The sequence below is a fragment of the Giraffa tippelskirchi genome, chromosome 1 (assembly GCF_054371585.1).
Source record: "Giraffa tippelskirchi isolate mGirTip1 chromosome 1, T2T-mGirTip1v1.2.pri, whole genome shotgun sequence".
NCBI lineage: Eukaryota > Metazoa > Chordata > Mammalia > Artiodactyla > Giraffidae > Giraffa > Giraffa tippelskirchi.
The window spans coordinates 210089405-210108319 of record NC_137275.1 but is presented as its reverse complement, the minus strand read 5'-3'; the positions used below and the strand labels follow the sequence as shown (position 1 = coordinate 210108319).

At 35.9% G+C, this 18915-nt stretch overlaps 1 protein-coding gene across 24 annotated transcripts in view; it reads right to left on the bottom strand.

The window, feature by feature from the left end:
* FKTN (fukutin) overlaps window positions 1–18915 on the bottom strand; it is a 122295-nt gene that overhangs the window by 90718 nt on the left and 12662 nt on the right. For 16 of the 24 annotated variants that reach the window (XR_014064089.1, XR_014064125.1, XR_014064122.1 and 13 more), the window contains 6 exons: window positions 18295–18354; window positions 15949–16155; window positions 12987–13264; window positions 12186–12318; window positions 3114–3243; window positions 1029–1162 (listed from right to left, as the gene is read on the bottom strand). Coding sequence is in view for 12 of the 24 variants with exons in the window: in XM_081525239.1 (XP_081381365.1) it covers window positions 1029–1162; window positions 3114–3243; window positions 12186–12318; window positions 12987–13264; window positions 15949–16155; window positions 18295–18354 (942 nt within the window). In the remaining 12 variants the exon portion in view is untranslated. Of the gene's footprint in view, window positions 1–1024; window positions 1163–3113; window positions 3244–12185; window positions 12319–12986; window positions 13265–15948; window positions 16156–18294; window positions 18355–18915 lie in introns of all 24 variants that reach the window. The other 8 variants (XR_014064115.1, XR_014064097.1, XR_014064118.1 and 5 more) reach the window with 1 other exon arrangement.

The window sequence follows — 18915 nt, the reverse complement described above, 5'->3', positions numbered from 1 at the left end:
AGTATAGAAACCCATATATCATTACACGTTATATATATGAAAAAAGAAGAAATAAAAGTACAAAGAATTCTGAGAGCATTTCCCTAAGAAACTTATCCTACAAATAATTATGTTCCCATTGGACTTGGTACATTTGTCTGTTGCAGCACTAACCACTTAACTGTTTATGCATTTGTTTTCTCTCAGTTAGACAGTGGGCTCCTCAAGCATAAGGACTCTACCTTATTCACCTTTGCCATACGTGCAGAGCACAGTGCCAGGCAGAGACTGGGTATTAAGGAAATGTTAAGTCATTTGCTGAATGACTAGAGTTCTATTGCTTTGACTTTGACCTCAGGAAGATACTTTATTAAATTTTTAAATAAACTAGAATGATTATGATGAGGGAAGTAATTTTCCACAAACAGAACATACTTCTACTTTCTTTCCACGACAACACCTCCCTGGGAACAAGCACATTAAGAGTAAGGTGATTGCCAGGGATCATAGGCTTAGGCTATAGGAATTAAATTATCTAAAAGGAGATTTTATCTAAGCCACAATGACCTATTCGAGTTGACCTGTGAGAAAATTGCTATGACCTAGGACATGTGAAATAAACAAGAAACCTACATAATGTTTGAAATGATTCTGTATTTTGAGTCCTTAGCAATCAATGGAATGTTTTGAGGTGATAATAATATGATGTCTATGTGAACAAAAAAATAAATGACACTTCAGGTAGGGTAGGTGGGATTCTTACTTATTATATTAATTAATTATTATGTTATGTTGTTCCCTAATGTAATGGCAATAAATTCTTCTTTAAGAGTCCAAGATCCTTTTCACCTTCTCATGGTCAATAAAAAGCCAGATTTTCTAGTTTTCCTTAAATAGTGCAGAAGTCACAAGTGGTAATAATTTTCTGCTGAACTCATCCTGGCCAATATTGGATGATAAAATGTTATATGAAACACCTCTGAGTTGCTTAATATAAACTTTACTTTTGAAACATGTTACTAATGAAGTGAAGCATTTTTATTACTGACCTTCCCAAATTTGTGTTTGAGTGGGAGTCCTGCATCTTGAAATGCTGAAATAATATCAGATTTGTAATCCTGTATAAAAATTCCTAGGTCAACATCTTTACTATATGGAATAATGCTACATTGCCGATACCATCCTAAAAAAAAGAAAAAACAAAGGAATAAGAAAACTTTTTTAAAAACTTAAGTTTGGAAATAATTAGTAATTATTAGAATGGACAGTCTTTGTAACAATGTATTTTATTTCACAGGATTAGATTTAGTGTGCTTTATCAGAATTTTTAAATTAGATCCCAACTTAATACTTATGATCATAGGAGCCACTTGTTGAAGAGTATTTCTTTTATTCCTTCCTTCCTTCACCTGCTCTGAGCCCTCAGCAACCTCAAAGCTTTTCATGATGTACTTTAATTTCTGAATAAATTATTAGCTTTAATAATGTTAACTGAGCCATTCATTTAAAACATTGTTACTTCTTAAAATGTTTACTCATAAATCTATGATGAAGGTTGCTTTTAAGATATGCTAAAAACATAATTTAATTCTTTTGCTTAATCAATATTCCTTTCCTAAGCAGTAATTTGTAAAACTTAACAGCTCTGAATGTGTGATGGAGAAGTATCAACCTCAATTTTCAACATATCATCCAAAGATATGTCTACATATTTACTATGTATCGAACTCTAAGTTAGGTGCTATTGTACTTTCTAAAATGAAAAATTTATACCTCAATATTACTAAGGGCTCTGGGTTTTCCATTATTATCCTTCTACTCCTTCCATTCAAAGTATACAAGAAGTAAACAAATGTTTACAATTACCTTTGGGAAATACTGTTTGGAACTCTAAACTTTAATTTCAATTTTAACACAGATCTTTAGAAGCCAAGCACAGGATCTCACATCCAGTTTAATAAAAATCTATAATCCACATCTATCAAAAAATCACAAATTATTAAAAATGAAAAAAAGAAAAAAAAAGTAAGACACTTTAAGTATCACCTAATCCAACTTCTCTCATTTTATAAATGCCCTTATGAGGCTAAGAACTCAAAAGATATCATGACAAATGATTAAGAAGAATTTTGGTAACAGTCCACAAACAGTCCACAAAACAATCTTGCTTCAAAAAGTTAAACCTTAGAGCATATATTGCATAAACGAGATGTACTCTTTTTTGTGCAGGGCAAGAGCCGGAGGTGTATTACTCTAGCTGTAAAGTACTTGACAGGAAGAACCATGTGAATTTTCCACAGAGCTTAAATGACAGGATAACCATATATCCCTGTTTATACCTGTTGTACCATAATTACTAACAGCACTCCTTTCATTCTCAAAACATCTCGAATTAAATAAATTATACAGTAACCCTCTAAAAGCAGGTGCAGAATTAAATTTTGTACAAATAGTTATAACTAAGAGGGAGCAAAAACAGCTGTAATCAGCTATCATAAACAAGAATAAAAAAAATTTTACGATTCTAAATAATTTTATATTCCAAAGAAGTTTGATATAATGAATAGTGGAAAGAGATTTGGAAATCACTCTTGGATTCTACACTTTCCCATCTCAGAATAAACAGAATGTGGTTAGACAGTGATGTCCAATCAGTGATACCATCATGATGTGGAAAAGATTTGTGAAAGATCTTGTAACATTCCCTTCATTGTTTCTCTTAGAAAAAACTTGCTCTCAGAAACTTTTGGTGCAATGCAAGTTGTCTGTATTGTTTGTAAGTAAAGAAACAGAATACAGTTTCTTTTTAAAGAGAATAACAACCTATGGGTAGAAATAATAAAATGCTAATCTAAAGATTACCTGAGGATCACATGTAGTCTACATGTTCTGATATAAATTTTATACACATTATTTTGGGAAACACAAGATGGCCTTCCTAATTCTGTTTTATGATTTTGAAGTTATTTCTTTCTAAAAAAATCAATAAATCCTTGCTCCATGCACTATGTTTATTCTGTCTATAAATATGACACTTCAAATACCACCGATGTTTTGTCATCTCAAGCAGTCATCCCTAAAGCCACAGAGGATGAAATGTCAAAAAGACAAATGAAAAGCAAGAAGAATTTTACCTAGACAAGTTCCACTGCTCAGCCAGAACCGTACTCCCAACTTCTTTAATGTTTTGGCTGCTAGTTGCAACAATTCCTTTGCACGCTTCTGAAAGGTCATAGCTTCCACAGTGTTATCATCAAGGTATTGCTACAGATATAACAAATAGTCAGCTACTATAGCCATTTCTAAGTTACCAGAAATATTTCTCTGACATCCAAATTAAACTTGAAAACTAACTCCATATTATAATTTTTCTAGTATAAAAATCAGGTTTCAGAATTCCTTGTTAGTCACACATTAAAATAAGACTATAAAGAGCAGATTCTAGGAGAGCCAAATTAAAGGAGGAAGGAATATAATCAGGATTCCCAAAGGGTGAGTTTTATACGTTCTAGTTTTACAGGAAAAGAAGTCTAATTAAGAGAGTTACAGGCATATCTGAAGTACAATGCGGTCAATGATATTTTCATCATTCACTAGTATAAATGCTCTTTAGGACTGACTAGTATAGTAAAAAGAACATGGGATTTTTGAAGTAGACTGTGTTCAAGTCTAATCTCACTTCGTTTTAGCTGTGACTCTGGGCATATCACTTCAGAAGAAAATAAGCTCTATGAGGAAAGGGTCTTCATTTTGTTTATCACTGTATCTCCAATGTGTAAAATAGTGCTTGAATGAGAGAATGCAAGAACAAACCTCTCTCAGATATAATTTTCTCATCAATAATTAAAGGATAATAATTATAGTCTGCAAGATGGCTGTGAAAATTTAATGCGATAATGGATGACAGACAAATGTCTCACAAATTTTTAAATTCTATACAAATACTAGTCATTTATTTATAGTCTCTTCACTTTTCTTCATTTTTAGGGGGTTCTGGAACTGAAGAAAGAACTATAAGTTCTTCATTAATGCTTCACTACCTACAGGACAAAATCTAAACTTCTTGGCATGACAGACAAGGTCACTGTGTTTAGGTCTAGACTACTGGTCTGGCCTTTATCTCCACCCTCCTCATATTTCACTCGCCAAATATGCCACAATTTTTCAAGCCTCTGGGTCTTCCTAACATGTTTCCTTTGTCTGAAATGCCCTTGACTAATAAAATCTTGCATGTTTCAGTTCCACCCTCTGAAAAACAATCTCTGATTTTCCTAGGAATACATATATATTTATTCTTCCGGGACTCCTCTTCAGTTCAACATTAGAGAGCAAAAAATCATGTTTGGTCTAGATATGTAGATACAGACCAATGAAATAATCTGTTCAATGAGCTCATAAGTTACCATTTTTATATACTTTTACTATAATTATTATATTCAATTCTTTTTTGATTTTTTGAGGTACAAAAGATCAAGGGCTTCTTTATTAATTGAATTATAATTTACATACAATATTATATTGGCTTCAGGTACAGAACATAGTGATTCAATATTTTCATAGAGGTGTAGAAGACAGTGATTCAATATTTTCATACATTACAAAATGATCCCCATGATAACTCTAGCTTCCATCTGTCACCATACAGAGCTATTACAATATTACTGACTATATCCCTATTTTGTACATTACATACCCATGACTGGAAGTTTATATCTCTTAATCCCCTTCACCTATTTTGCTTATCATATTCTCCCTTATCATATTTCATTCTAACTGCTGATTCTATTTATATTTCCTCCAGTAGGCTGTAAAGATGATTCCTTGAAGGCAGGTACTGAATCTCTGCATCAGTGTATATGCAAATTTAAAATGGTACCTAGCATATAATATGTGACTAACACAAACTGATAAATGGGTAAATGAATACATGATTGATTAAGCCCCTCCCATGCCAACAATATCCTAAAATATCATGGCATTCTTTTACAACAGGAGGAAATACAATTCCTACAAGGACCATGTATTTCAAGCAAAAAGTATTCCTAGGAAAAAAGAGGGATTCCTGAAGATGTTATATTCTCCAGAATATGTATATGGGATCTCTTCCATATGAAAGTATATGGGATCTCTTTAACGTGAAAACATCCTCAGAGCCACAATGCTGTTAGGACATATGACCAGAATGAGAGATGCATGCTCTTACCCCTGATGCAGGGAGAAAAGCCTAGAGCTAGGAGTTTAGAAACTCAGAATTTAGTCCATGCTCAGCCAATAATGACCATGACTTATATCTCAAGACCTTACATCTTACATCTTAAGACCTTAGTTTTCTTAAAGGTTAATGGTGAATCTTGGCTTATTTCACAGAGTAACTGAAAGGATCAAATTAAATAATAGAAATGAAAACCTTATGTTCTACAAAAATATTACTCTGATAGTTATGTCCAATTAAGGCTGCCCCTGCATGGACGTACTCCCACCTCTGTGACACACCTTTAATAACATGACACTCCCAGAAATTCCATTCGTTAGAACTGACCCTCATATGTGTTAAAATATAAAGATGTATATACCTATACACCCTTTACATCTGTTATGGACTTTAAAAATTATAGTTACACATAGGGTTTTCCTGGTGGCTCAGACGGTAAAAATTCTGCCTGCAATGCAGGAGACCTGGGTTTGATCCCTGGGCTGGGAAGATTCCTGGAGAAGGGAATGGCAACCCACTCCAGTATTCTTGCCTGGAGAATCTCATGGACAGAGGAGCCTGGTGGGCTATGGACCATGGGGTCACAAAGAGTTGGACATAATAACTGAGCAAACATATATTTTTTCTCATTTAAAATATCTCATATAAATCTTGGGATTATCGTACATTTAGAAAAAGACTGAATCCTAATTTAAATACCATGTCATATTTGATCTTTCCTGTTCAGGCAACCTTTCCCCAAATCTTTCCCCAAAATATAGATTAAAAATAACAAGGTAACAGAAAGTGCCCACTCATTTCATAGAGGAGGAAACTAAGGCTCAGAAATTTGCCCCAGGTCTCAGAGCAATGTAGTAGAAGAGGACATGAATATAGCTTTCTAGATATTCCTGAACTAGGGGTCCAGATATTTCGATATCCTCTCTGTTTTTTTTTACTGGAACTCAACACACTGGAGCGCACCAATTATTTTTTGACAGCTGCTGCTCAGACAAAATCAAGTGCAGAAAAATATGTATTATTCTATGCTTCTTGGTAGATTGAGAAAATAGTTGAAGTAAATAAAGGAAGTCAGAAGACACTTCCCTCTGTTCTCCTCTTCCTGGACTCTTTCTAAACTAGAATCATTACATGAGGCAGAGCAAGAAAGTGAACAGCGGTGGCCGGGCATGGGGATCGGGGCCTGAGCAGGTGATGTGGGTATCCACATGGAGCAAATCAAAATCAAGCAGCATCTGACACGATAAAGTGAAAGCACAGAATCACTTCTGTGTTATTCTTACTAAAGGTGCACAATATCAATGTAACATGAGGAAAAACCACACACACTCCAAATAAGGGACAGTTTACAAAATATCTGGCCCGTCATCTTCAAAAATATCAAAGTCATAAATGTTAAAAAGTGATTGTGAAACTTCCAGATTTAAGAAAACTAAAGAGACAGAAAATAAATGCAACATGTGATTCTGAACTAGATCCTTTTATTATAACGGTCATTATTATGATAATTAGCAAAACTTGAATGAGGATTAAATGGTAATAATCTTTATGTTATTTCCTGATTTTTGTATTAAGATATTAGGAGAATGTTCTTGTTTTTAAGAAATATTAAATTATTTGAGGTTGTGCGGTAGAGATCAACAAATAACTCCCAAATGGTTAAGGAAAAGGAATTATTTGTATTGCATCTGTAACTTTTCTGAAGATTTGAAAATGTTTCCAAAAATTACTATTTTAAAAAAGGAAAGTTAGAAGGCTGCTGTATGAGATCTAGTAGGTTAGTTCATTAATTTTTTTTTAAACACCAGGCATTGTATTTAAGACTGTTTGGCGCCATCAAGTGTTCAAAGTTATGTATGTTCACTTTAATTGAAAAACTGATCTTCCTGGTTCTAACATAAGAAATTACAAAGAAAGAAGCATTTACGAGGAAAAGGATTTTTTAAAAAGCTATCAGTCTCATTAGACACTCAAAATCAGTAATAACAATACATTAGCAGAAGGGGAGGAGAATGCAATGGCACTCCACTCCAGTACTCTTGCCTGGAAAATCCCATGGAAGGAGGGGCCTGGTAGGCTGCAGTCCATGGGGTCGCTAAGAGTCAAGACGCGACTGAGCGACTTCACTTTCACTTTTCACTTTCATGCATTGGAGAAGGAAATGGCAACCTACTCCAGTGTTCTTGCCTGGAGAATCCCAGGGAGGGGGGAGCCTGGTGGGCTGCCGTCTATGGAGTCGCACAGAGTCAGACACGACTGACGCGACTTAGCAGCAGCAGCAGCAGAAGGGGAAAACAAATTAGTAATCAAGAGTCTGTCTTGTTGCAAGTGAAGGACACAACTAACATGATGAAAAATGAATACAAAGTTCCAGTTGACCCTGTTATGAAGAGAAATCTGCTGATAGCATTCCAGCCTTGCTGTACTTTAAACACCAGAAGTATGAGGCTATGATAAGCTGACTAGCCCTCTGAGCATCTGTCATCCATATTCCTGATTTGAATGCTGAATGATGGTTGCCCTTAAAATCTCAAAATCAGAATTGAAAATATGGAATTAAAAACATGACACTATTCTCATGATACTGAAAGATGAACTCCCAAGGTCAGTAGGTGCCGAATATGCTACTGGAGAAGAATGGAGAAATAACTCCAGAAAGAATGAAGAGACGGAGCCAAAGCAAAAACACCACCCAGTTGTGGATGTGACGGGTGATGGAAGTAAAGTCCGATGATGTAGAGAACAATATTGCATAGGAACCTGAAATGTTAGGTCATGAATCAAGACAAATTGGAAGTGGTCAAACAGGAGATGACAAGAGTGAACTAAAATGGACTGGAATGGGTGAATTTAATTCAGATGACCATTATATCTACTACTGTGGGCAAGAATCCCTTAGAAGAAATAGAGTAGCCATCATAGTCAACAAAGGAGTCGAAATGCAGTAATTTTGTGCAATCTCAAAAATGACTGAATGATCTCTGCTTGTTTCCAAGGCAAACCATTCAATATTATAGTAATCCAAGTCTATGCCCCAACCAGTAATGCTGAAGAAGTTGAAATTGAACAGTTCTATGAAGACCTAAAAGACCTTCTAGAACTAACACCCAAAAAAGATGTCCTTTTCATCATAGGGGACTGGAATGCAAAAGTAGGAAGTCAAGAGATACCTGGAGTAACCAGCAAATTTGGCTTTGGAGTACAAAATGAAGCAGGGCAAAGACTAACAGAGTCTTGCCAAGAGAATGCACTGGTCACAGCAAACACCCTCTTCCAACAACACAAGAGAAGACTCTACACATGGACATCACCAGGTGGTAAACACCAAAATCAGATTGATTATATTCTTTGCAGCTGAAGATGGAAAAGCTCTATACAGTCAGCAAAAACAAGACAGGGAGCTGCTCAAGGCTCAAATCATGAACTCTTTATTGCCAAATTCAGACTTAAATTGAAGAAAGTAGGGAAAACCACTAGACCATTCAGGTATGACCTAAATCAAATCCCTTACGATTGATTATACAGTGGAAGTGACAAATAGATTCAAGGGATTAGATCTGATGGACAGAATGCCTGAAGAACTATGGATGGAGGTTCGTGACGCTGTACAGGAGGCAGTGATCAAGACCATCCCCAAGAAAAAGAAATGCAAAAAGCCAAAATGGTTGTCTGAGGAGGCCTTACAAATAGCTGAGAAAAGAAGAGAAGCTAAAGGCAAAGGAAAAAAGGAAAGATATACCCATTTGAATGCAGAGTTCCAAAGAATAGCACAGAGAGAAAAGAAAGCCTTCCTCAGCAATCCATGCAAAGAAATAGAAGAAAACAACAGAATGGGAAAGACTAGAGATCTCTTCAAGAAAATTAGAGATACCAAGGGAACATTTCATGCAAAGATGAGCACAATAAAGGATAGAAATCATATGGACCTAACAGAAGCAGAAGATATTAAGACGAGGTGGCAAGAATACACAGAAGAACTATACAAAAAAAGGTTTTCATGATCCAGATAACCACAATGGTGTAATCACTCACCTAGAGCCAGACATCCTAGAATGAGAAGTCAAGTGGGCCTTAGGAAGCATCACTATGAACAAAGATAGTGGAGGTGGTGGAATTCCAGGGAGCTATTTCAAATCCTAAAAGATGGTACTATGAAAGCGCTGCACTCAATATGCCAGCAAATCTGGAAAACTCAGCAGTGGGCACAGGACCACTGGAAAAGGTCAGTTTTCATTCCAATCTCAAAAAAGGCAATGCCAAAGAATGTTCCAAGTACCTCAAAAATGCACTCATCTCACACGCTAGCAAAGCAACGCTCAAAATTCTCCAAGCCAGGCTTCAACAGAACATGAGCCGTGAACTTCCAGATGTTCAAGCTGGATTTAGAAAAGGCAGAGAAACCAGAGATCAAATTGCTAACAACTGCTGGATCATCAAAAAAGCAAGCGAGTTCCAGAAAAAACATTTATTTCTGCTTTATTGACTACGCCAAAGCCTTCGGCTATGTGGATCACAACAAACTGTGGAAAATTCTTCAAGAGATGGGAATACCAGACCACCTTACCTGTCTCCTGAGAAATCTGTATGCAAGCCAAGATACAACAGTTAGAACTGGACATGGAACAACAGACTGGTTCCAAATCGGGAAAGGAGTACGTCAAGGCTGTATATTGTCACCCTGCTTATTTAACTTATATACAGAATACATCATGCGAAATGCTGGGCTGGATGAAGGACAAGCTGGAATCAAGATTGCTGGGAGAAATATCAATAACCTCAGATATGCAGATGACACCATCCTTATGGCAGAAAGTGAAGAAGACTAAAGAGTCTCTGGATGAAAGTGAAAGAGGAGAGTGGAAAAAGTTGGCTTGAAACTCAACATTCAGAAAACTAAGATCATGGCATCCGGTCCCATCGCTTCATGGCAAACAGATGGGGAAACAGTGACAGACTTCATTTTTCTGGGCTTCAAAATCACTGCGGATGGTGACAGGAGCCATGAAATTAAAAGATGCTTGCTTCTTGAAAGAAAAGCTATGACAAACCTAGAGAGCATATTAAAAAGCAGAGACATCACTTTACCAACAGATGCCCATCTAGTCAAAGCTATGGTTTTTCCAGTGGTCATGTATGGATGTGAGAGTTGGACTATAAAGAAAGCTGAGTGCCAATGAATTGATGCTTTTGAACTGTGGTGCTGGAGAAGACTCTTGAGAGTCTCTTGGACTGCAAGGAGATCCAACCAGTTCATCCTAAAGGAAATCAGTCCTGGGTGTTCATTGGAAGGACTGATGTTGAAGCTGAAACTCCAATACTTTGGCCACCTGATGCAAAGAACCAACTCATTTGAAAAGACCCGAATGCTGGGAAAGATTCAAGGAGGTAGAAGGGGACGACAAATGTTGAGATGGTTGGATGGCATCACCAATGCAATGGACATGAGTTTGAGTAGGCTCCGGGAGTTGACGGAAGCCTAGCGTGCTGCAGTCCGTGGGGTTGCAAAGAGTCGGACACAACTGAGCGACTAAACTGAACTGATTCTCATGATTTCTCATTATTTTGAAACATTTTACATTTTACACTGCCTTCTCACAAAGATCAATAAAATGAGTATGGGCAAATGCTTGCCAAGTAAATGGAGCAGCCCCAATAAGCGTTCTGGGGAAAAAAAAAAAAAACAACCTTTTGATGCTGAGCACCTTATTCTTTATGCATTTTTCCACCACTATAGGATCTTTTCTTTGTGTCAGGTATTGTGCTAGATGCTGGGGCTACACAGGTAAGTAAAATAGGATGCCTGCTATCAAAAAGTTCACATCATCTTATAGGAGGACAGGACAGACATTCACAATTAATTGTGATAATTGCTTGGACAGAGGTGGCAACCAGAACAAACTCATTGAGACAGGAACAGTGAATGGATGGTGAAATTCAAGCACCAGTCTGCTTCTCTTCTGCTTCCTTATACTCTGTGGTAGGGATGTGAAGGGCAGCACTTGCCCACTGACACTGGCCCAGCTACACATGCAGTTTTCCAGCTTCTCATTCATGAGGCTCCAGCCACAAATCTACAGATTTAAAAGAACAGGGCTAGGAAGGCCCACTGTGGCTGTCAGGTCTAGGCCTTGGGTGCCAGCACAACCTATCAGAAAAAAAACCCTTGCATTTTTTGGTTCTGGGCATTTGGCCACTGATGATACAGCTGGTACTTCTTTTTCTCATCCCCCTCCAGTCGTTGTGTACACAGCTTTCTTGGAAGGGAACCCAGAAAATAAAAGAAAAGTTTGCTCAGAAAAATAAAGGGCAAGTGGAAAAACTAGAGTACCAAAACCCCACCACAGATCTGATTGCTTTCACTGTATCTCTGTTTTATGTCATTTCCTAGAGCTGAACTTTCATGTCCTTTAAAATCATCTTTATATCCCCAGGGTCAGGAGAGTTCCTGGGAAGCCAGCTTTTAATAAATGTTTATTGACCTGAAAGTCAGAACAACAGAATAAAGTAAAGTTCAAAAGCACTTGGTCTTTGTGTAGCATCTATCTTGAAAAACCTTCATAAACACAAAAAATTCATATTCAGTGCCAACCCTCTGAGAAAAACTGTATTTTCTATGAAGTACATATTATACATGGTTTGATCCTACTTGGATTGCTTTAAGAACAGAATGTACCATCTTTATAAAGTTTGTGCGTGATCCTAACTAAAAGCAGAGGCCAGTGCTGAACCTGTCAATGTCTATCCAAATAAAATAAGGTCTCCGTAAATATCAAACCATTCAACTGGGGAAGAAATTGTTCCTTAAGGTTAATGTTTAATCTACTTTAAAAATTTAAACAATCTAGAAGGAAACAGACAAATCAGAAAAGATGTTTTCTTACCTAAGTCTCTTTTTAACATAAGTCCCTTTACCCTCCCCCTGCCTCAATTGGTAAATACTAAAAATAAACACATTTCCTTTAAATTGTAAAGTACAATATTGGTTATCTCTAACCTGAAAGAATGCTCGAGCTTCTTTATACCTACACTCAATAAATCTAGAGTGTGGTATTTCTTCCAGAAAGTGCATTGGATCTTTTGGAATGAGAACATCTAATCCATCAACAGTAATTTGTTGTAACTCTGGCCTGAAAACAAAAATTAAGACTTATTACAAGGACTTAATTCAGAAAACTGGCAGCCTCTTCAAAGTACATTCAATACAACATAAGCAAAATAGCTAAAGATCAAGCATATAAGGTATCATTTTTAAAGATCTACTCTTTTAGCAACTGTATCAGATATATAATACAGCAGTGTTAATTAACTATAGTCATCATGCTGTATATTATATCCCAAGAACTTATCTCATAACTGGAAGTTTTTACATTCTGAACACTTTTACTTGTAAGTATATATCCACAAACATACATAGTCCTGTGTCTGAACTCTTGACGGATAAAATAAGACTTGTATTCTTTTATGCCTCACTTCCGTCACTCAGCATTGTAGGATTCATCTCTGTTGCTACATAGAGCATGAGTTAAGAGCTTCTTCATTTCCCTGCCCCATGGTTCTTCATTGTGTAAACACACCACATTTTGTTTGGGGCAATGAGAACAATGTTGCTATGAACATTCTGATATATATTTCCTGGAGTACATGTTCATGAGTTGCTTCTTATTGAATATTTACATTTCAAAACTGATTTGCATGAAATACATTTTAGGTTTTATTACTAAATGTGAAAAAGAGAATAAGAATTCATGACTGAACAAGGTAGGTTTCACATATTCCCTTTAGACCCTGAATTTACCTGTCAAAAGCTCCAGGATAACGACCAAACTGTAACTTTCGAAAAGGAACAAACTTCCTGTCGATGTGTCCTTTCAGCCGTAGATGGCCATGCCAGAGATAGTTGCCGCTCCTCTCATGAAAGACCACCAAGTGGATGGCATGACTGGCCAATTTGCAGATATAGTGCAGGGGGATTTCAGTTCCAGAAAATGAGTCTATCCAATCCAGCCGGGGGTCCTTGCTCTCAATCTTTAGGCACTGAAATCCCATATTTTCAGCTATCCGAAACCAGCCTTCCTAAAACCAAAGAAACATCAAGCTTGAGTATTTAAAATAAATACTAGTAGCAAAATTAAAGTTACTCGTACACTGAATTAAGTCTTCCGTATTATTGTCCTACTCTGCTCTTTGCCTGAAGATTAAAAAATGAAGGTGAGGAAGGAAAGGTGGTGGCGGGAGAATTAAGGAAAGCATCAAAAAGAGAAACCAAATAGCATGGAAGACATGTTCAAAGGCTCTCTTTATGAAAATCAATAAAAATTTCTCCCTTGGAATGAGAATGTCCATTCATTATAGTGTTCTCTGGTTAGCATCTCCAAAGTAAAAGTTAATGTAAGGACTTAAAGTTAAACCTGTGATTCTCAATTTAACTTCTAATAATCTTCAAAAGTGCTTCATAAGAGCAGGGTTTCTCATCTCATAGTTATATCCCAATGCCTTAAACTGATACTAAAATAAAAGTCTATCATAATATACATCATTAGAAAACAGACTAAGTTACACTATAAAGCAAAGTACATTTCCAACAGTTATTAGTTATAGTATAACTCTCACGTAAAAAGATTAACCTATAGGGTAGATTTTTAATCCTAACAACCAGCGCTACAGATGGTTAAACAGTATTAATTATTAAGAACACCTCACATTTGAATAGAAATGTACAGTTTCTAAAGAACTTTTATAAACATTATTGCATTTACATATAACATCTATGGCTTCCCTGATAGCTCAGTTGTTACAGAATCCGCCTGCAATGCAGGACACACTGGTTCGATTCCTGGGTCAGGAAGTTCCCCTGAAGGGATAGGCTACCCACTCCAGTATTCCTAGGCTTTCCTTGTGGCTCAGGTGGTAAAGAATCCACCTTCAATGCAGGTTTGATCTGGGTTTGATCACTGGGTTGGGAAAATTCCCTAGAGAAGAGAAACGCTACTCACTCCAGTATTCTGGCCTGGAGAATTCCATGGACTATATAGTCCATGGGGTCGCAGAGTCAGACACAACTGAGCGACTTTCACTCACTGGTTGAATTCATGACACCGGTTCGATTCCTGGGTCAGGAAGTTCCCCTGAAGGGATAGGCTACCCACTCCAGTATTCCTAGGCTTTCCTTGTGGCTCAGGTGGTAAAGAATCCACCTTCAATGCAGGTTTGGTCTGGGTTTGATCACTGGGTTGGGAAAATTCCCTAGAGAAGAGAAACGCTACTCACTCCAGTATTCTGGCCTGGAGAATTCCATGGACTATATAGTCCATGGGGTCGCAGAGTCAGACACAACTGAGCGACTTTCACTCACTGGTTGAATTCATGACACCTATCTTAAAGAGTAAGTAGCACAGATATTGTAGATAAAGAAAAGACTCACAGAAGTCCAAAGAGCCAAAATTAATAAGAGGCAAAGCTACTACCAGCATTTAGGTCTTATGTAACCAAATACAAAGTTCTTTCTACTCTACACCACCACCTCTTTTTAAGTCTATATTTATATAATGTGTATGAAGCTTATTCACATTAATTATCTCATCTGATGTCCATAGAAACTACGTGAGGTCAACAAGGAAGATATTACACCTAATCTACAGTTAAGGAAAATAAAGTTCTAAGTGGTAATACCAGGCATTAAAGTTATTAAAGGTTGGAACTATGTTTAGAAAGTGATCATTCTGGTACAGAATACTAACCAGTATCAGTTACAATTGCCTTCCCCTTTCTGGATATAGAGTGAAATTGTGTTTTGGTCAAAGGAATGCGGACGGAAGCATCAGATACCACTTCTAGGCCTGGCCTTACAATGTCCCATAAGATCTTCTCTGCTTTCTCTCTTTTATCTGCATGTAGGGAAACAAAGAACTGCGGGATAGGGAAGCCACACAAATGAAACAGCTTGCATCCTGAGGCACTGCTTATAGGAAAGTCATCCAGGAACACCCTTATTCACATTAGATTTTGTCTAGAGACAATTACTCCTTTTTTGCACTAAGTCAATGAGATTTTAGGGTTGTATTTAGCAGCAATTAATGTAACTTATCCTGTCTAATACAATTTCACCTTGGTTCTCCTTATATTAGAATTAACTACTGTAGGATTTCCTTTCTTCATAAACCTAAGAGGCGGAAAGTACTGATTGAGTGTAAGAGTGGCCAATTCAGAGAAGGAATCTACTGTACAGGATGAAATAAAAGCATTATAAATTGGTAAATTTAGGAAAAATTTAAAAGGCCAGACAGAACATGAAGAGGAATCAGACCTAAAGTGTGAGGAGATAGACAAAACAGGAAGAACTATGAAATGGCTTGCCTTTTCATAATCATGACAGAGCAAAGTCAAGAACAAAGAAGTTGCTCTGATCAAACACAGCAAAGGCCTAACTCAAGGCTGTACTGCACAAATCTACTTCCAGTTGTGGGCTTCCCAGGTGGCTGAGTGGTAAAGAATCCACCTGCCAATGCAGGAGATGTGGGTTCAATAACTGGGGTCAGTAAGATTCCCTGGAGAAGGAAATGGCAACCCACTCTAGTATTCTTGCCTGGGAAATCTCACAGACAGAGGAGCCTTGTGTTTTGTTATTTATAGCCGAAAATATTCCTGATATAATTTATAAGTCTTTATAAAAAATTTAAACATTTTACAGTTTAAATTGGTTTAATCTTATATTGTTTTACAAAAGACACATTCCATTACCTGAAAGCAAATCATCTTACCTCATTCTTCCATAGTTGATACTGTAGTGCAAATGCAGTAAAGTCTCTTGGAACACAGAAAAACTTGCATTCTGAAGTGGAGGAGGCATGAGAAGTATTCTTGACTTGTTCAAAGTTTTTATTAATCAATTCCAGAATCAAAGGATCAATAAGGAACACAGGTACATTTTGACTGGATGTTAGCATAATAAATTTTTTAACTGCACGCTGTTTGAGAGGAAAAGAATTCCCTTAATTCTTCTAAACCAATACAATAATCTATCTCATTAAATTTTATTCATTAATTTTATAAGAATACATATAGAGTGCTTATTCAATAGATACCAGGCTTACTATTTTGCTAACAGTAAAAAACCCACAAATAAATAATACACCATACCTGCTCTCAAGAAGTTCACGGTCTACTGAGGATGATGTACAAATATTTACAATATAAGGTAAGTACAGAACAGTAATCAACTAATTAACTGTACATCAAAAGGATATCAAAATCTTCACATAGGAAGCAGTATCTGAGATGAGAACTCGGGACCTACAAATTATTCCCTTGGTAGTAGCTAAATCTTTTCAAGCAAAAGTTGGAGAGGAAATATCAGGTTTTTCAATTTTAAAAAATTAGTCACGTCAACATTTTCAAAACCAAAAATCAATTGCATGTGGAACTTTTCTTCATATTTGAAATACTGCTTAATAATCTTGCCAAGCAAAAGACAAACTAAAATACACTGTCTGCTTGACCATTCCTGTATACAGTTTGACTTTCTAATAATACTGTAATACTGATATTTTAAAATACAATTCTGCTGAGCAGTAAGCAGAACATTCTATTGCAAAAAATAAATTTTGAAATCAGAATGGAAACCGAATAATCACACTTAGGAGTAAACAATATCTAAGAGTAACCAAGATAAACAGAATAAATAGCATACATTGTTGCTTAAAAGCCTACGTTAATGAAAGCAATAATGACTTCAAAAAAGATGTTTCATGGAATTAAGGATAAATGATTACTCACAAAAATCTGAAGAAACTTATAAAAACATATACAAGATAATAAACAGATTAGAATATCAGGAATTATAAAGATAAAAAAGTGAGATAAATGTATGAATCAGTCTCTTATCCTTTGTTTTTACTGTAGGGTATTATGCAAATACCAAGAATATAATAATCTCTGCTCCAGAGGAGCTTATTATCTCTTAGTGGGAGACACAACTAAGTAAAAAGTTAGAATAAACAATGCTATGACCCAAAATTCAATAACTTAGAGGAAATGGATAAATTCCTTTAAAAACACAATTAACAAAACTACCACAAGATGAAACAGGAAATCTGACTTGCCTTATAACTATTAACAAAATTGAATTTGTTGTAAAAAAAAAAAAGTCTTGCCATCAAAACAAGAAAAAACTCTAGACTAAGATGGTTCACTGGTGAATTCTATCAAAGATTTAAGGAAGAAATAATGCCAATTATACAAAAACTCTTTCAGAACTGAGCAGGAGGAAATACTTCAAACTCATTTTGAGGTCAGTGTAATCCTAATAGCAAAACCTGACAAAGACATTACAGAAAAAGAAAGAACAGTATATACCACTGTCCCTCATGAACACAGATGTAGTGACATTTAACAGAATACTAAAAAATTAATTCCTGTAGTTAAAAAAAGAAGAAAATATTATGACCAAGTATAGTTTCTCCCAGGAATGAAAGGCAGCATTTGAAAATTAATCAATAAAATTCACTATATTAATAAAGGGAGGAAACCTCTATGAGAATTTCAACACAAAAAAATTTTTACAAAATTCAATTCCTATTACATGATAAAAACCTCTCAGCAAACCAGGAATATAGGACACTTGTTCAATTTGACAGAATATGAACAAAAAAATCTATTACTGAGTTGCAGGAGTTCTTTATTTATCCCTGATATCAATCTTTTGTCAGACACACGTTTTGCAAATATTTTTTATATTTTCTTGGTTCATTTCTGCTTTTCACATATTTATTCATCTGAGGAACCACCATAACTCAATGAATGAGGATTCTGGAAACAAGCAGTTAGAATCTGGAATCAGTCACTTATTAGCCAACCAACCTTAATCTTTTTAAGTGAACTGAGGACAAACATGTATTAACATCATCAAGTTTGCATAAGGACTAAATGTGATACTCCATATAAAGCACTTGGCACAGTGTCTTCCCTTTGCCCTCTATCACCTATTCCCATTTCCCACCAAGCTAGCTATTACAACTGTCATTAATTCAACAAATACTCATTAAGTATATAAGTGAATGAACTAAATGAACTTGGCAATTGAAGAATTTCTCGACTGTCATACATACCCACTGTGTGCCATCAAATCCAATTCGGCTTCTTTTGGATTTTGATAAACCAGATCCATTCTAGGAAGATAACAAAAATAAAAGTTAGTAAATGCAAAGCCCAGCACTTAACATTACACTTAGGGCAGGTATGAGGTTCAACCTATATAAATGGCTAATAATCATTAAAAAGCATAATCTAAATACATACAGTCATGAGCTAAGAATTCTACAATTATATAACTACCCAAGATGGACAACACTGAGACTGCTATAATTTATTAAACAGGCATATATGGTCAACATCTCAGAATCTATTAATTTCCATCAAATAGTAGTAAACTCTTTGCTATCTCTTTAGAATTAGTATATTTAAAAGATCTTCAGAAGCTACTAGATTCTAAATCATTGTCTCTTTATCTTTATGCCTAAAGGTTTATAATAAAGGTAAGTTATAACACTACACTTCCCTGTTAGGCACTATATTAAAATTGACTTTGTACCAAAATAAACTAAATCTAACGTTTTATCAAAATTATTTACCACTGAACTCTTTCCAATGAGTGATGATATGTTTGGAAAAATAACAATTTTCACATAATTCTATCAGAAAATTTCAACATCACTGAAACTTTGCACCCC